Source organism: Chroicocephalus ridibundus, chromosome 7 (assembly GCF_963924245.1).
Source record: "Chroicocephalus ridibundus chromosome 7, bChrRid1.1, whole genome shotgun sequence".
NCBI classification, from domain to species: domain Eukaryota; kingdom Metazoa; phylum Chordata; class Aves; order Charadriiformes; family Laridae; genus Chroicocephalus; species Chroicocephalus ridibundus.
Window position 1 is genome coordinate 36,394,071 of NC_086290.1, and position 18,591 is coordinate 36,412,661.

Genomic DNA, 18,591 nt, shown 5'->3' on the forward strand with positions numbered 1-18,591 from the left:
TACAAGTCTTTTCCTACAAGCAGTTTTCATTCCAAAAGGAAAATAAGGTTTTTGGTGCTTTATAAGAGCAGAGAATCAACGCAAAGGTTGCTTAATGTCAGTACGCTTGATATTTGCTCCTAAAATTTATTTTAAAGAAAATGAATCAAAAAAAATGATCGCTGAGAACCACTTTTGCAGGTGATACTAATGTTTTACACATGCTTGTAAATGCAAGTGTCAGAGTACTTTTTTTACCCTTGGTATTTCTACACTGCTAATTAGCGCAGTATCTAAACTTTCCCCCCACAGAAAACGCAATCTGAGAGAGCACAACTGGTTTGTGGTTTTACGTGAAGCCCGTGCTCACATCAAGTTAGCTGAAACATCCTCTATTATTTTTTTTCTTCCTCCAAACTTTGGCACAGCCCGCAACACACCTGTTAAAAGTTTTGAGCAAAAACCAGGGAAAACATCGTGGCTTTGCATAATTTACCCCAGAGCAAATTTAGTGGTTTTAGCTAACTCACTACGTGTTGCTGAGTTCGCTATAACCAGAAAATAAAGGGAAACCCATAGAGGAAAAACCCATGTCAGCTTACAAGAAAAAGTTCGCTTGGCTTACCGTGGCTCGCCTTCTGCCCCGTACTGAGCGTCATGCATTTTAAGATAAGCCAGCATTTTGAAAACAAGAATCTGTCACCGTTCCGGGATTAAAAAAAACCCACAGATAAGTGGGTTTTGCTTAATTACACATTAAGATGCATCAACAAAACTGACAGCATTCAGCCGTCTTCATTCTATGCAAATACAGCACGTAATTTTTTCTTCCTCGCTTTGTAAGAAAAATTCTTATTCACTGATTTTCTGTAAGGTTTAGCGCTCTATAATTAGTGTACATCCTTTATTTATTATTCAGGGATGGAAATTAACACACTCAAAGCCACTCCAACCACAATCATCCCAAATCTCACCATGTTTTCTCATAGACTCTCTTTAATGATGTTGCTTTATATTATTCTTTGTGAGCTGCAAGGTGTGCAAATTAATTTGGAACAAAGGGACTAATACACGCCCACACATCCTATTGGCGCTGCAGGGAAGCTGCAAAGCAAGCACTGAGAAATGCAAGCCATTCCAGAAAAGCCTAAATCTGGAAAGTACCACAAATGCTATTAAAATCTACTTATCATACAATCAAAAAAAAAAAAAAAAAAGACTCAAGAATTAATTGTTTAATCTGGATCACTTGTATCAACTTTAAATCTTCACCTTGGTATGTCACGGGTGAAAATACTTTGCCATCAGACAAATGAGAATTGCCTGTGGTAACAGTGGTGTTTTGGAACTGCAGACTATGTTCTTATTCAGAAAAATCTGCGTGTTTCAGGTGAGGCAAAATTGCTGCTTGCACTATTTAAAAAATACACTGAAAAACCACACCACAGACAGGCAGAAACATATTCCTGTTGTAATGTGCCTTAAAGGTTTTGGATTCATCAGTTTTCATTTAAATGCCGCTGTTTGATATAAAACAGCCTCTGAGTTCTCAGGAGGGACATATTCTTGTTTTAAAATCATAAAACCAGACCCATTTGGCAGCAGGACTGCAAGTGTGATTCTGATCTGCAGAACGACTTCTTAAAATGGCTCCTTTGTATTTCCAGCTCTGGTTTCCACGCGTGTATTGTAATGGATTTTTTTATATATACATAATATACATATATATAACTGTATGTTTTGTAACTATTTTTCCCATTTCATCATTGTTAGAATGAGGACATGAGAGCTGGACTTTGCATTATCAAGTAAATTGTTGCCTTTCATACTTCTGTAGGCTACAAATATCCCTATTACCAAAAGTGACACCCAGACAAACAAACCTGATTTAGATTTCCACAGTTCTTCGGGATTGCATCTGTAAAACTACGTTTGAAAACGGTGTTATGTAAATCATTTGAGAACAGACCTGAAATATCTCAAGATGCCATTTTCATGGTCAATTTACAGAGCAGAACTACATTTTTCCAGATTACAAATGTGTTTTCTTCTGCCAACCAGTCCTTGAAAGCAAGGGACGAAAACCAAAAGACTCTTGTACATCCCGATTTTTCTGGGAATTCCTGGCTGCCACAAGCCATAGGTAACTGCATGCAATGGTATGCCCTAAAAAGGCTTGATAGAAGCGACAGGACATTATTATTAACTTTACACCATGCCCTCGACGCTGGGGTCAGGGGTTTAACCTGAGCAGCAGTGAGAGTCGAGCAGCTCCTCCCTACTTCCCATTCAAACAAGCAGAGGTCACAAGAAGAAAATACACGCTTGTAATCTTTCTGGATAGGATCGTTGCCAACGTAGGTCAGGTTTTTAAGTCAACAACCATAAATAGGGTCCCTTTAACCTGATGCTTGTCTTTCATTTGAAAACTGAAATCCCTGATATGACCCAAAACACCCGGTGCCTAAATATTGTTGTAAATGAGGCATTTTCAGCTTATGAATCATGAAAGTCCCTGACAAAATTAAGCAATGTAATTCTGTGTAAAAATAATCCCTACTAGCGAGCCCACACAACTGCTTCATTATTAAGTGTTAGTAAGATGCCACGCTTTATTGAGTTCATGTTGACAGACGGGAGTGTTTGAGAAAGTACCTTCAGTCCAAGCCAGTAAGCCCAAATGACTGCAACAGCATGCTTACGCCTAGCCTCCTCCTTCAAGCGTTTCAATTCCCTTCGAGCCTAAAAGGTTTAGATAGTGAACAAAAGAGACAGCCCGATGCAGATAGCACAACCACCCGGAAAAGGCTTCTCCCAAACAGAACAGCCAACTTACAATCAAGGTACAGAAAGATGAAAGACCAGCGTTTAACCTTTAAAACCCAGCACGTCTTGGTGAATTGGTGTGAAGCCACACCGGAGGTCCAAAAAGCCTTCTCCGCTGCTTAAGTGGTGTGTACAGATAAGAATTTTGTCAGCCCCATTATTCGCTGTCTGTGTTTCCATCTTCTCTTCCGTGCACACCTCACAATCAGTGTTAAGTAAGTCTTGTAACTTGATTCTAATGGAGAACTTTGCTTGTGATTGCATGAGCAAAATGATGCGTACGAAAATCAAGACTTACTAAAATCTCACTATCTAGTCACTTCTTCCGCTGACAAGTGCCTGGGCAGAACAGAATCAACTCTGAAACTATGTATGTCATGATGAATTACCGGCACTGTACTGAGGGCTTTTATTCTGGAGATTATTTTTTATTTTGGTCTTTATGTACTTTAAAAAAAAAAATCTCCAGTCTGTTAAATTATGTCTGTCTGTCTGGAATGAAGGGGTAAACCCTCCAAACCTAGTGCCTTCCTTACGTACAAAGAGGTAGGCACCTACCTACATTTCATCAACCATTCCCATTTTAGGAAAGCAATTTGCAAAGTATTCTAAACACAAAGGCATGTGTGGGGAACTTAAGAGAATCTCACATTTTCAGAGATACCAGTTATCTGATGATAAAAGTGAAGTAAAACAAAGAGTTCCAGTATCGTAGGATATAGCGATATGTCTGCAGTTGTCAAGTCGTATGTTGTCAAACAGACTTGTGCAACGGCAGTTCCAGCCTGTGCCAGTCACGCTTTTCTGATGCGGCTAGAAAGGTTAATTTGCGTTAGATGTAGGCGCTCATAAAGAGTATGTTTTCACTCATCTGCTGGGCACAACAGCTCCTACTATACAGCGCTGTAAAAACAAGGACCCTGCAAAGCTAAGTATTTGCCTGTCTTGTGAAAAGGAAGGAAACTGAGTACTTGAGGTCTATAGCTATTTTTTTTTTTTTTTTAGTAAAACAAGGGATCTCTGACGATAACTTCCAGAAACTTTTGTTTTAAATATTCCCCCGGGAAAAGATAACACATCACTTCAATGACGAGTTCTATCTTTTATCAGATACTGTAATTCTTTTTCTAATCTTAATTCAATTTAGATTATTACCTTTAGAGTTATATATATTATTATATTTAGATTATTTATATTTAAGGAATAGGGAGTCAATTTGTCGAGAAATTCCTGTGAGCCAATTGAGACAAATAACTACTAAAACATTTTAAAAATTATTCAAGTCTACTAAATATTTAAATGAGGAGCTCTAACACAGTTAACATTATTGCATTGCCTTCTGGATTGTGATCTTTTTAATTCTAAAGAACAACCTAAACCTAGGAAAGTAAATATCACTTCTTTAATACTGAGCAATTTGGGGGTGAAAGGAACTCTGGTTAAAAATAAAGTTATCAATGTATTGCACTTAAACATAGAGGAAACGGTGTGTCTGGCAAATTACACAGCTACCTAAATATCAAGCTAGAACAGAAAAGATGCAAAATCTCTCAAGTATGAGGGAAATACTGTACATGTTTTTTTAGATTCCCAGGGCTGCCATTTCATTAGAAATCTGATAGATTTATATCAAAATAGCAAAGGTCAAACTCAGCATCATACTCCAGATGTAATTTGAGCACATTTCCCCATCTCGTTGGCAAGGTGTTCTGACAATACCCCCCACCCCCCTCCAACCTAAATGATAACTGGAAGATGCTTTAAACTTAATGTATTTACTGAATGTAGTTTTCAACTAAGTTACGAATTTATTAATTGAAACCAATACATTTTTGTCCTGTAGTGAACAGCATTTCAAATGTTCACATAACCCACAACTGCAGGCTGGGGATTAGCAAGAATCTTTCAGTGGGACTTTGCTTCTGAAAACAAACAGCTGATGCTGAAATTCCTGGGATTTTTCTAGGGCTGTAAGTTTAGAATTGCAAACTAACATCATTTTCTGCTAAAAGATCAGGTCATAAACCCATGCTTTACTTGTACTTACTGAAATTTTCTTAACTGGTTCAAATCACAGCCAGAGAATCAATTAAACCAATTAAACCCAAAATTTAGTAAAACTTAATAGTGTTGGTTTGAACTTGAAAATGAAGACTGTCCAGGGTACAGAATAGACAGCCTGGTGAAAATCTCAGCTGGGTCACTAATACAGTATCACTGAAAGCACTTGTTAGGGGGGAAAAAAAACACACCAAAAAAACCCCAACCTTCTCTCCCCCCACAAACCATGCTTTGCATATTCACATGTAGTTAAATGCATTTCCTAATTTGAGAATACTGTAGTCTAGTCAGTTTTAATCTAGTCTAATGGCTTGTTAGTGCAATTCACTACTTGGCTGCCATGCAAAGAATTTCCTACTCTACAAAAATCTGACATACAGAATGTTGTCAAGTTTATTAAGTGTGGCATGAATGGAAATGGAAGGAATCAATGATCATGCTCTATTATTTTAAAGTCGATTGTATTAGTCATTAATTCTCTCTATTTACTACTGATTAAATGTTGATGTTGTTGGGTAATGAAGGGGGGCATGTGATATGTGCATGAAGTACCTTATATCCAAGCCAGTAAGCCCAAATAACAGCAATAGCATGTTTATTTCTAGCCTCCTCCTTCAGCCGTCTCAGTTCCCTTCGCGCCTGTGATGCATTTGAAAACGGGATATAGAAAAGCTTAGGAAAGAAAAGGTTACTGCAAGTTCCCAATGGTGCAGGAAAGAAAGAAAGAAACCATTCACTACAAACAGCAAATATTAAAGCGTGTCCCAGCTTCCCAGATCGCACCAGCTAAAACATGTTAGCAGCAAAGAGAAACATAAAAATCAGCAATTTAAGCCACTGAAAATATTCCCAGATAACTTTATCCTGAAGAGCCTTCTTCGTTCTACGTAGAGAGAATTATGTGCACCATATGTTGCTATTTTCTTACCTGGGTACCATGCCAATAAGCAGCAATTATTGTGGCAGCCTCATTACAACGCTTCTGATGCTTAAGTTCCCGAAGAAGTTTCCGAGCCTGTAAGCAATTGAAAACACTATTTGATTCAAATAAATAGCTATAGTGTTTTAATTTTTTTTGTTAAACTAAGGCACTACAATCTGTAAATCTAGGCAAAACCAAAACACAATGCCTCCAAATCCCCAAGCAAATACATTCATAAACGCTACACAGCCTAACATTTAGTGTTCCAGGGAGGATTCTGTGCACAAGTGAGACCATGGGACTGGCAGTTCAGGGGATTTTAGTTCATCTTTTAGTTTTCTCCCAGATTTGCGGCGTCACCTGAGATATCTATATGTCTGCCTGTACAATGGCAACAATACTTTTCTTCCACACAGTATGTGTCTTATCCACTTAGACTGCAATAAAGAATAAATCACAAGTAAATTGCCTGGCTTTAGGTCACACTGAAGGCTGCTGTCACAGCAGGCTCTTATCCATGGCAGCGTTACTGCAAAAGAGCATGTTCTCCAAAGGCAAACAGAAAACTCTTAACTCGAGATGAGATGATGCTTTTACCCAGTGTTCTTCAAATAACGCTTATGGGAAAAGACAGCACATCAAAAGTTAGACTGAAAGTATATTTTTAACTCGTTTAAACAAAATAATAAGCACAAAGTATTTATTAGGGGCAGAAGACACCCCAAGGATAACCCAGTAGTGTAGTGGGGTCCCAGCCTTCCACTTGCACCGTTTGCAGGGATTCAGAGCCCAGGCTACCAGCAGATAGCACAAACTTACCTCGTCTATGGCAAACACGAGTATTTAACACCGGCTACGGCACAGCCACAGCTCAATGGACAGAAGGCATGAAAGTTGGGAGGCTCAGCGCACTTGAAACATGTTTTGTGGCCTGCTCCTTACCTCTCCGTGCAGATAGAGCCCCAGTAACAGGAAACTCACCTTCCATCCTCTGATGTAAGACTGGACCACAATAGCCGAACTCTTTATCTTCTGATACTTCTTTTGTTGCTGTATTGGAAATAAGTATGTGATGCTTAGAACAGAATATTGCAACTGTAAAATATTGTATAATAAAACTTTTGTTACTAACATTTGCAAATATGATTACGGAAACAAGCACTAAATGTAAAAAGTGAACAAATTTTGACCAAGCAGATCAGAGCGTAGATTCTGTGTTCAACTCGAGGGGAAACAAAGCACGTCAACAATGCTGCGTGGACAATGTCACTCTGTTTACAGAAACCCTAAGTTCACGGTCAGCAGCACAAAAGTGACACGGATTAAATACTAACAGTAACAGCTTTATTTGTCTTTCCCACCAACAGAGTAGCACACAAACCATCACAAATGCTCAGGTTTGTTGGCTAAGCTTTTTACCACCTTTTCATAAGACTTGTGCTGTTCCTATTACCCGCAGTCCCTTTATAATACCAAATGCTGACGATAACTTAGGAACAGGAAAAAAAGACCATGGATTCTTGAATGACATATTGGAGTATCATCCAAGTATCCCAGTTTGAACAATAAACTTCCTGGACAGCTGAACTTTTTTCTTCTAAAAAGCTCAATTCTCCAGTAGACCAGTGGCTAGTATAAAACTAAGTGAACAACAGTTGATAGAATCTGCAACATGACTTTTAGACTTCACACTCAGCCCGCTCAATTACAGCGAACGTCTCTGTGAATGAGCTAGAGAGAATCCCCTCTAGGCCACATCAAGGTCACATTCGTGCCATGACTGATGTCTGCCATGCCTTGTGAAGGGACAGACAGAGGAGTATCTGCAGATCCTTTAGCCAAGCCTCCGGCACAAGTTGTTGTCAAAAAGCTTTGTTCATGGAAGGGATACACATTCCTTATGAAAGCTTTCAAATCACAGTGCCTAACAGTCATGCTGGGTCAGGAGAATGGTGCCCTCCATCTACACGAAGAGGCTGAGGAAATATCTCTATTGCTACCCACAAGTAATTCTGAGGGTCTTGCTATGACTTCATCCTGCATTCAAAGACATTTGCTGCCATGTTTCACCAGTCTACAGTTAAGCAATCCACAATGATGTGAATTTGGTCAAATATTCATTTTCATTTCTTTATATTAAAAGTTGTGCCAGTCTAGCTGTAGTAAGTCCATTTTTAATTCATTAGGACTGTATGAAATCATAACGAAGCCATATGGGCACAATGCAATTCTGTAACGATGGTGTTTCTAGAAACGGTGCATTCAATCACAGAAGCTAAGAGAGAAAAGTTTTTCCAGTGAAAAAGCATTTATTGATACTTTTCCCAAATTATCCATACTTCTCTCTAATTATCCAAGTTAACGAAACCAAACACTGCTGGCTTTCAAGACAATAAACAGAATTGCTTGTCAACTGAAAAGCAATTGTCAATTCTGCAACTTCCAGCTTAAGAAATGCTTTCTTTCCATATCATATATTTTATCAAACTTCCTGATGTGAACACAGTAACAAAATGCAGATGAAATGTTTAAGGATTGTTTTAAAACTTAAAAACAATGAATCTCTTATCATATATGTTATTTACTAACCGATGAAAAGACATGAGAGAGTCATATAAGAGTACTGTTCGGTTCATGACATAGAACACCCAGTCTACAAACAGATCTGGAACTGGTTTAGAACTGTATCAATAACAACTACTGAACTACGAGTCTTATGAGCTATAATTAAAATAAATCCCTGGGATCCTCCCAAGCAGCATTCTTGAGCCTCAAATGCAAAGGTTCCAAATAAGGCAAAAAACAAAACAGCCTTAGGAATGACTGAATTCCACAGAGTTGCACATGTGTATTACCGAACATTTTTCACACATTAACCATATGTTTTGAGAGCACTCTAAGTGCCAGGAGCACAGCATTTTAGGTGAATGAAAAAGTCTCTTCCCAGCTGGGCCACAAAATCCTGCTCTCCCAGAGCTAAAGGGCTCTGGTAAGCTTTTTAATTATTTAAGCACAAAGTAAATACTTCATAGTAGTCACTAGAAACTAAATTTTCTTTTATTCACATTTTTAGTACTTAAATACTAGCATAGAATTGAATTATTTCAACAATTCTCCATACATATCAAGGAAGAATATCATATGAGGGTTATGTGAAATATGTCAAGGTTATACAAAAAAACCATATTAAACAATAAAAAGAACCCCCCATTTAGTAAGGATATTATCTTACTGCATATCTCCTGTACCAGGAAGCAATCACTATCTGGCTTTTTTTCATTAACAAGAAGCGTGTGCGGCACTTCCAACCTCTGTAAATCTTCTCAATTAGAGTAGCCAAGTCCTCCAACCGCTGCTTTCTCAGATCTTCTAGTTTGAAGAGCTGGATATTGGGTTTTTGAGGGTTTGGTTTGACATTGGAAGAAAAAGGGTAGGGGAGAAAAGACCAAAAAACCCATAAGCACAGCTATTGTAAGAGAAATCTCTCCTTTGTTCAAGTCCCCCTTCAGACACCTTTTGGTTTATTCATCTTCAGAGCTGTAGGCAGATACATCAACAGGGTTTGTGGCAGATACGTTGCCACAAGTCAGTACATGAAAGTTACATTAAATTCAGGCTGACAGCTACTGTAGAGTCTTGATTCACACCAATTTTAATGGGTCTAACATTAAAAAGTGCCTTTTTAAATGCTATATTCCACAGCAATATATCAAAGCACCGTATCCAGAAAAATCTGTAGTAAGCAGCTAGTGAATTATGCAGTTCATAACAGGCTATCCTGTAGTAAGCAGCTAGTGAATTATGCAGTTTGTAACAGGCTATCCTCATGAAAGATGGCTTGATTTTGCAGGGGAAGACATTTTTCACTTACCGTTCTTGGGTTGCGGATGAATATCTTTGATCTACCAAATGAAAATTCTTCTTCAGGGATTTCCAATTCATTAAACAGTACCTCTACTCCATCCCTAATAAGAAGTAAATGAGCTTAGCAAACATGACCCTCAGCTCTAAGACTTCTTACTTTACATATTTACAGATTAATTTATGGAAAGTATATGAAAGTGTATTTTGAAATCTTAAATAGTGCTTGACATAAGAAGATTGAAAACCTAACTCATTTACTCACTGGTTATTTAACTAAAGGCAAGAATAATCACTGTAAAGATTCAGAATAATTTGATGAAAAAAGAGCAATTTTTTTTTTATATCATCAGCAATGGCCTCTTTTCCTCCTCCATCTACAACTATTTTACTTTAAAAAAAAAAAAAAAAAAGGGAAAGAAAAAAGGAAGGGCTCTGACTCTAACGTCAAAATGTGAAACAAAGACCGACAAGTTTGACAAATGCTAGTGTTCCACACTCCACCAACTGCATTTTATAAATGTCAACAAAAAAAGAGAGCATTTCACAGAACTTTGTGAGGATTGTTACAAAGCTATTGTTATCAATACTGCACTTCCACCCTTATCTTGATAACCTTAAGATTTAAGTTGTAGCTAAAGATATTAATCTGTTATGAAAGAAATTTAAATCATGCCATTGGTGGCCACGTGTAAAAGAACTAAGAGAAGCTCATTTGCCTACCCAAGACTTCATTGGCAAAAATACCTGTGAATAATATGCAATTTAAGATTACCTATTTAACATAATTGATTTGCAAGAGGTAAATCACAAATCATTATGTAGTGTTTTTCTTGAAAAGACAGAGGCAGATTGCATGACTGTCTTCAAAGAAATTGGTGTTCCTACGCTTTGAGATTCCTTGTCGTTTTTATTCCACTCCAGTCAGTCAGTCGCTCTTCCCCCCTCCCCCTTTTTTTCAGGCTCAAATCAGTAAAGGCTGCAATGTATTCTAAAAACAATGTGCTCTCCTTGCTCACATACAAAATCTTTTCCGTTAGTAGATTAGTTCATCACTAAAATCACCTCCTTTGCTAAGGAACTGTAATTTTCAGCCTACTAAAAAGTATAGGTTTCCAGCAAATGAACTCATCCAACAAGCTGCTGAGGAACAACATACAAGTAAACACTTGGGCCACGCTGGCTTAGTTTTTAATTTGCTTTTAAAATACTTGAAAGTTCATTAAATTTTTTTTAAAAAAATTTTAAAAAATCAGAACACGTGGAAGATAGTAATTTCCATCATTGGAACAGGACAGGGAAGAACACTGATGTTTTCCTACCTGGCTGGCCCTCTCCAGTGGGGCCATGTCTGCTTACACAGCATTTTGTACCTTTCCAGGCAAGGCTCGTACGCCTGCCTGAATGCATACCCTGCCCTTCTGACCCGGACGTTCTCCAGAAGACCGAGGTAGCGGATCTGGTGGCACACCAGGGCGTCATTGAAAATGTGTGCAGCCTTTTTGTCATTGGGTTTGATGCACCTGGAGAGGGAAACGAACAGGGACACTTGTTTGCAGCACTGTACGTGTCAACAGCTATTAATGTGAGCTTATATCATAGTTGTCAATAGTTTAATCCTTGGATATCAAGATTTTTTTTTTTTAATTTTTTTTTTTTAACTTCGCCAAACATAAATTTACCAAAGCTTTGTCACAGGGTAATTTACCTAATGTAGTTTGGATTTTTTGTCTGAAGATTTTTCATCAGGGTGGCAACCGAAGCCTTGAACTGCGAACCTGCTGTCGGTGGTCTCTTTAGATTGATCTTAGCAGGGTTACCTTCTGGGAACAACGCTTTGATAAGAGAGTGACTGGCCTTCCACATGGCCTGGGAGAGGTCACGGTACAGAAGATCATTATTTTTGTCAACAAATCCTTCCACCTGGTACATAACCTGAACAATACAGAAGAGTCTCATCAGAACATGTTTTGAACAATAACATAGGCCAATTCAAAATTGAACCAAGAAATAATTTCCTCCTTTCTCACTATCCAAAACAAGCTAAAGACATTTCAGCTTTCCTTTTAAATTTGACATTTGGGAGACTTTTTGTCAGGTAAAATTTCTGTGAAGACACTTTTCCTGAGAAAGATGGATTTTCTCACACCGCTAACAGATCCTTGTGCTGATCAGTTCTGGTTTCCAAAATTTAAAAAACCCTTCTTCTGTGATAATTCTGATACACCACCACTTGCCAATACTACAAAAGAACCCTTTTTTGGCTGACAAAAGGTTTTGTCCCTTTCTTTTGAATCACAACAGCAAAAATACCTTTTCTTTTCAAAGTACGTTATTTGCCTAACCAAAAAAAAGATATGAAATACCACCTTTTGATATCGTAGCAGCCAGCACCTATCTGTACCGTCCTCAGGGAATTGTTATTTTAAAGGACTTTTACCAGGAGAAGAGGCCAATGACAACAAGCATGAATGCAAAGCTCTGACCTGCAGCCGGAGACCCAGGAGGCATCCAGGGGAACTTGGAATCTCAGGTTGCTAGTGGCTTTCTTTAATTTTTTGAGGGTAGGGAATTTAGTTTGATTAATTTTGACAAGTTGTCTGGCTGGTAATACGGATTCTTCAGCTTCATGATTTCTCAGTTCTTCTGTGTAGATACGTGCTATGTACACAGAATACTGAATAAAGCTAATACTGACATAGCCATATTTTACACAACAGCAAGTCCCTGGGTACTCAGGTGGCATTTTTCTTTGCAGTACGTGTTTCTGTTTCTGACAGGTGTGCTAAATGCTACTACTGAAAAAAACTGGTCGTATGAACTTGCTTATATTTCATAAACGGAGAATCAAACTTTTGTTGTCCAGTGACTAGATCAAAATGTTCTCAGCTGAGGATGGAAAAACAACATTCCTCCCAAAATAGGAGGAATTAACTGACTGCTCCACGGGGTAAGTGAATGTCAGTAACAATCGAAGACCCTCGCTGTCTGCTAAGACACAGTCTGTTTGCAGTCCTTCTCAAAGCACTGCAAAAATACAAAGTATTTTCAATTCACTTGGAAGGTAAGATGTTTCTAAATATTTATCCCTGATAAATGATATGCAATTATGCATAATGGCTGCCTCAAAGCCAGAAGGTATGACTTTTGCAGCACTATTGTGAATGAGCAAATTATCGAGTTACTCAAAATTCTAAGATTGAGAAAATGTTAAAAAATAGGGAAGTATTAAACAGTCCTAGCAAAATGAAACGTTTTCCAAACATTCATTACTCTGTGAAACTAACAGTTCAGCAGATTCAAACAAGAGGTATGGTTTCAACCCCTATGCTTTTTTTTTTTTTAAATAAGTTTTCTTCTTTTTACAAATTTAATTATTTTGACTTTCATTAATAAAAAGTCATACTGAATTATACATGAAAAGCTATCAGACTTGTATTTATTCATACTACTTATGTTATAAAAAGCAAATACATTTGCGAGCCCTCTGTATAGCTTTCTCTTCCATCTGTTTAAACACACAAGCTGTCAAAATAAACTCAGTTCCTTCAAACGTACAAAAACTCCACTTTCTCATCAACATGACTAAGGACTTCAGCTAGTTCGGTAACAACGAATACGTTTTCCAAAACATCTTGTCTTCAGATGTGTGTGAATTTTTGTCATTCTGAACAACATTTTTACTTGCGGAGGAGACCTAGCGGCACAAGCAGCTCACGACCAAAGCACATGGGACAACTTTCTCCTTTGCAGAAAGGAGTACTGCCCTTGATTTCAACCAAAGCAGCGTGATCTCTGAAAAGCTTCCAGCCCAAATGACGGATCTTCGGCTTAAGATGGAAAAGATTAAAACGGGTCTGGATTTTTTTGATCAACTGTTGACTCAAACAGTTCTCCTCCATTACTGTAACATAATTTAATGGATGAAGAGCCTCCCCACTGGACCAAACCTAGGCTTTGCACAGGTACAACACCCTCCAGACACCACATACCCCCCGCTTCACCAGGTACCTTGCCAGCGTAATGCTGAATCCTGAAGCAGCTGTGAGGCAAGGAGGTGTCGTTGAGGAACCGGGAGCACTTGCTCATCCTGCTCTCAAAATGCTGGTGGGTGGCACAGACTTGGTTCAGTTTTTCTAAAAAGGTGTCATCAGTAACAGTTCCTGGTCTCAGGCATTCTTCATCTAGCATGGCCAGGATTCCAGTTTGGTTCTGAAGTTTCAAGGCAAGAGGTTTAGTGTTTGTTTCCATCACGTTTCCATCAAGGCATAAAAAGGAGATGGCTCTCTCCTGTCTCACTTCTGCTACCCAGAAAAACGTTCTTCAAACCGTTTCAAAGTTTGTCTCTTTTCCTCGTCCCCATTTTCAACAGACTTTTAGTATCTGCATTTTTGAAAGACTGCTTCTGGGATCTGAATCTTGAAGTTCATGTTGGAATTTTGTGTCATTTACTCAGACTGTAGAAACTGCCACTTAACTGAAAGTAGCCAGTTTATGGGTAAAACCAGCATATATTTTATGTTAATGGTTAAAAACTGTTCTTTTCTAACTATTAAGGTTTTTATCTTTCTTGCTGTGCTAAGTCCATAGGAAATTCTCTTATTAGATACAAGTACTTTCTGTACCTAAAGCACTCAGTAACAAGTTATTGAGTTTTCTAGTTTCCATATAAAAAAATGCCACTTAGAATGCAGCATGGGGTATCTGCTATTGAAAACAGCACCGAATGTAAGCATTTAAGGGTTGTTTGGTGCTTGGGTTTTGGTGGGGGTTTTTTTGTTTGTTTGTTTGTTTTGGGTTTTTTTGTTTGTTTTTTTTTTATGCATAAGGTGCTGCTGAACATTTCTAACAAAGTAACATATAGGCTTATATAAAAAAAAAATTTGTAGCAAAATAAACTTTTACCATACAAAATAAGATGACTAATGCAATGAGTGGCTTGTTTTATAAAATCAAAGTGCAGAGGATGTACAGAGACTTTACAGCTAAATTCAATCCATGTATTAAAAAAAATTATTCAGAGAGATTCTGGAACATAACTTACATTTTCTATTAGGTCACAAATTATAGCATTGTTGAAATACTCAATATGAGTCCATTCAATCCCCTATTAAAAAAAAAAATAAATAAATGTTTGAACAGGAAGACAATCAAAGGAGCTTTTCCTCTAGGCAACTTAAAATTTTATTCATTAACGAAGATACGACTTTCAAATTTAATTCTATACGCTTCCTAACATTTTATTTATTAAGATAGAAATGCAATCATCTACTACTAACATCATCTGTGCACAACGACTGTCCTTGAGCGGCTGCCAAACCCGCTCGCCATTCCTTTCCCCCACCCGTGTCAGCTTCCCATGCACTCCCCTGGCGCCCCGCCAGCCCCCTCCGCCCCCCGCCCGCCCCAGCACCGCTCTGCCCGCGCTCCCACTGGTTATAAGGAAATCGGCCCATTTCACTGCAAGCATCCCAGATCAAAATTTCTAAGCTCTTAGTTGGCTTCTTTTTAACGGGAGGAAGAAAGAGGGCTAAATTTAGATGAGCTATCTGAAAAATCTGGAGTCTGGCTGTTGTTCAGATATTCCTAATATCCTAATTTTTTTTCAAACATCAGTGATAAAATTTCCAGGATGAGATGCCAGTGCATCAGGAGGTAACGCTGGTAGGGCAAAGGACTGGAAAAAGAAAAATATTAATTTAATTCTTAATTTGCATTCTGTGGTACTTCTTACAGTTTATTTTTTTCAGAGCATTTGAAATATCATTCAAGAACCAAATTGCAGTAACGATGTTTCAAGAGTTTCACAACTGAAGGCAAAAATTAAAAATACATGCCCAAACTTCATATTCTCTTCGGGATTATAAGGTCAGAACTTCATCTAATTTTTAAAAATGTTTACCCAGCAAAGTAGTATCATCCAATTTGAGCGCGGGCAGCGTATGGCGTTTCCTACAGCTGTGAGCTGGTATTTTGTCTGAGCTCTGTGTATCACGGGGACTACCGCTAAAACTTGTTAAAACTGTAACTTGACATTCACTCACAAAATACCATCAAACACCAGCGTCTAGGCTCCAAAGCACATCTTAAATTTACCCATAAAGTTCACACAGCTCCCTTCAATACTTCTCTGGAAGAAAACTAGAACCAAAATCTATTTGTAGCTTCTTTCATCTTGCATGCTCTTGTTTCACCCGCCCAATTCCCTTTTGAAATAGGATTAGCTGTGGCCGCTGCTGGGGTGTATCCCAGATGCTCCTGCATAATCCAAAACACAGGCTGTAGGGTAGTGGCACTAATACCAGAAAGCAACATTCATCTTCTAATAATTAGCCCTTGCTCAGAACTGCCAGTCGTTGTTGCCAATGAATGAGAGTTGGGTTTGGTTTATACCTGGAGAACTCATCATGTGTAACAAAACCAACTTTTTTTGCTTAATAACTATCACACAGTCCTACACAAACATGCTCCATGCCAGGCCTGTGGTCAAAAAGCGACTCTTCCCTGAAAAGAGGTTCCAGCATGCATGCCTGCGTATCTTCATTACAGGGACAGGACAACGGGAAGAAGAGAGGATAAGGAAAGCTCCATGAAGTATTACCTCTCGGATGTATTCCTCCTGCTCTTCTTTGAGGGTAAGTTCAATGAAGATCTGCTGCAACTTCTCATTACAGTAGTTGATAATGAATTGCTCAAAGCTGTTGTCCTGTCAGATAAAACATGTTTGCATTTGCCGTTGTGTAAACACCCGGGAACTCAGCTGGAGTAAGTTACTGCAGCAGCTGCAAGTCAACAAGCTGCTTTATTAACTACTCCTTCCAGCTTTGTGATGCGATGGTTTGAGTAATATTTTATTGAGAATGAGATTAGTTTGGAAATTTCAGACCAAATCCTTCCCTGAGGCTTTCTCTATGGGGAGGGACAAAAACTCTGTAGGTTTATATTCGTGATGCCTCTGTATCGCTTCCTTGGCAGGGGTCATAAGGAGGCCTGTGGTGTCAGGAAATAAGCAACAAACATTTTGCCTGCACTAATCTGTCCCCATGCGTAAAATGTAGTCTCCTGTAGGTGCTGATAAATAAAATTATGATGGTAGCATTAGCTCTTTTCCAACCGGGATCACTCAGTAGCAAATAAAGTCTCCTATTTCACTACAGACTGAGGCCCAAGCTGCTATTCTGGTTGCAGCTGAGCCTGGGTTAAGAGATTATTGTCTCCAGAGGCCAACCCACCTCCTCCCTGCCAAACTGCTCATGTTATTGCCCCATGAAAGGATGGGAATTAAAAAAAAAATATTATCAACCAAAAATCCTTTAAAAAGCTAATTCATATAAAACCGGGTTAGGGAGCAAGCATGCGTGTGACCCTTTGCAGAAGGGACCAGAGCAGAACCTGGAAGGACGGGCGGGTGGGCAGGCAGTGGGAAGGCTGCTCAGCCACCACGGCAGCTTGCTCCATCCCAGCTGCACGACAGGACTCCTGCCGGAGCGGGGCTAGGATGCTACAGCCGCACGCTTCCAGAGGGACACACGTCAGCATCGGAAACGATGGCCGCAGCGAGCCCCTACACACCACAGGTAAAGCCCTCGCACTCCAGCCAGCTGAAGCTTTGCTGCTGACCTCACCAGGGCCAGGACTGCAGCATAAAAGCTGTGGATCACCACTTCATCTACATCATCTTAAATGAGTGCAGTTTGGAGGCCAGGTGCCCATTCTGAGGTTAAAATGCCCCTTTCAAAGAAAAAGGGAAGAGCAGCTTCACTGTTTGTTTTTTTTTTCCAGTGCTTGAAAAGGTCGTTAATATTGTAAGAATTTTATACATGTATCTGCAGAAATAACTGCAATCAAGAGTAAGTTTGGATATCCACTGCTGGTTGTCTTTTCTCAGCTTTGGGGTTGTGGGGTTCCCTCCCCCCTGCCCTGTTTATATTTTTTTTTTTCCCCCCTTTCCTTCCTTAATCACTAGTCGTCAAGAACACTTTGGTTATTTAGGAAGCCTGAAAATTTGCAGAATAAAGCACTATGCCTTTTTACACTACCAAGTAAGTCTACTATACAATACCTGTGAAACTCAGGTTATGGTGATAGAATTTTTATGACTAAGGGCAACTGCAATCATTTAAATGTTTAAATTACGGATCTGGTTGCTAAAACGAGATTAAGAACACACAAGCAGATTAGAAAATATTGAGGTAGCACAGATTACTTTTATCATTTTAGTTTTAGGTAACGCAAAATCATAGCTGATCACCAAACTTTCTCAGCCACATCAAACTGCCCCTCACACCAACTGCAATTATCAATCAGAGATTGCGAAACTTGCATAGCTCTAGAAGAGAAAGTTAAAATTTGGCATGCATCAAAATCAGCACTGCAAACAAGTCATACTTACTGCATTCTGTTGCAAAAAGAAATTACATAAACTGCAGTCAGTACTTGTACTACTTCCATAACAACACAGAATATAAAACATCTATTAGCATTTATTTGGCAGACCAAATAGATCAGTCTTTTTATCAGACTCATATTATACGTCAGTGCAAATGTGAAGTACTACATAAATGTTATGCATTATTTTTTTGTAGCTGAGTGTATCTTTAGATATCCAAAGATTAACAAATAAACCAAGGGACTGCGGCACTTCGGAGTTTAACACAGAACAGCATTCTTGCATTGTCATGTCTCTAAATCACCGTGTATCTTCTGTCTCAAAAAGCCATATATATAACCTTCAGTAGACGAATCTCATTAAAAGGAGAGGGGAAAGGGGAATGGAAGAGAGAGTACTGGAGGAAGAATGGGTAAAAGTTTATTTGACACATTCGGATAAGGCCATCACTTTAGATATACAGAGTTTGAAGTAAAAAGACCCCGACTGACCAGCAAAGAGGAAGGATAAAACACGCTCTGCATCCTGCTGCCAGGCACATGCCACCTAAAGC

The 18,591-nt window shown here is 38.8% G+C and overlaps 1 protein-coding gene across 1 annotated transcript in view; it reads right to left on the reverse strand.

Moving 5' to 3' along the window:
• The window catches only part of MYO1B (myosin IB), a 115,183-nt gene that overhangs the window by 13,537 nt on the left and 83,055 nt on the right, over nt 1-18,591 (reverse strand). Inside the window, 11 exon segments of the mRNA XM_063340720.1 lie at nt 2,635-2,721; nt 5,419-5,505; nt 5,795-5,881; nt 6,770-6,838; nt 9,021-9,170; nt 9,660-9,753; nt 10,972-11,172; nt 11,358-11,584; nt 13,661-13,861; nt 14,694-14,756; nt 16,251-16,355. Coding sequence (XP_063196790.1) covers nt 2,635-2,721; nt 5,419-5,505; nt 5,795-5,881; nt 6,770-6,838; nt 9,021-9,170; nt 9,660-9,753; nt 10,972-11,172; nt 11,358-11,584; nt 13,661-13,861; nt 14,694-14,756; nt 16,251-16,355 — 1,371 coding nt within the window.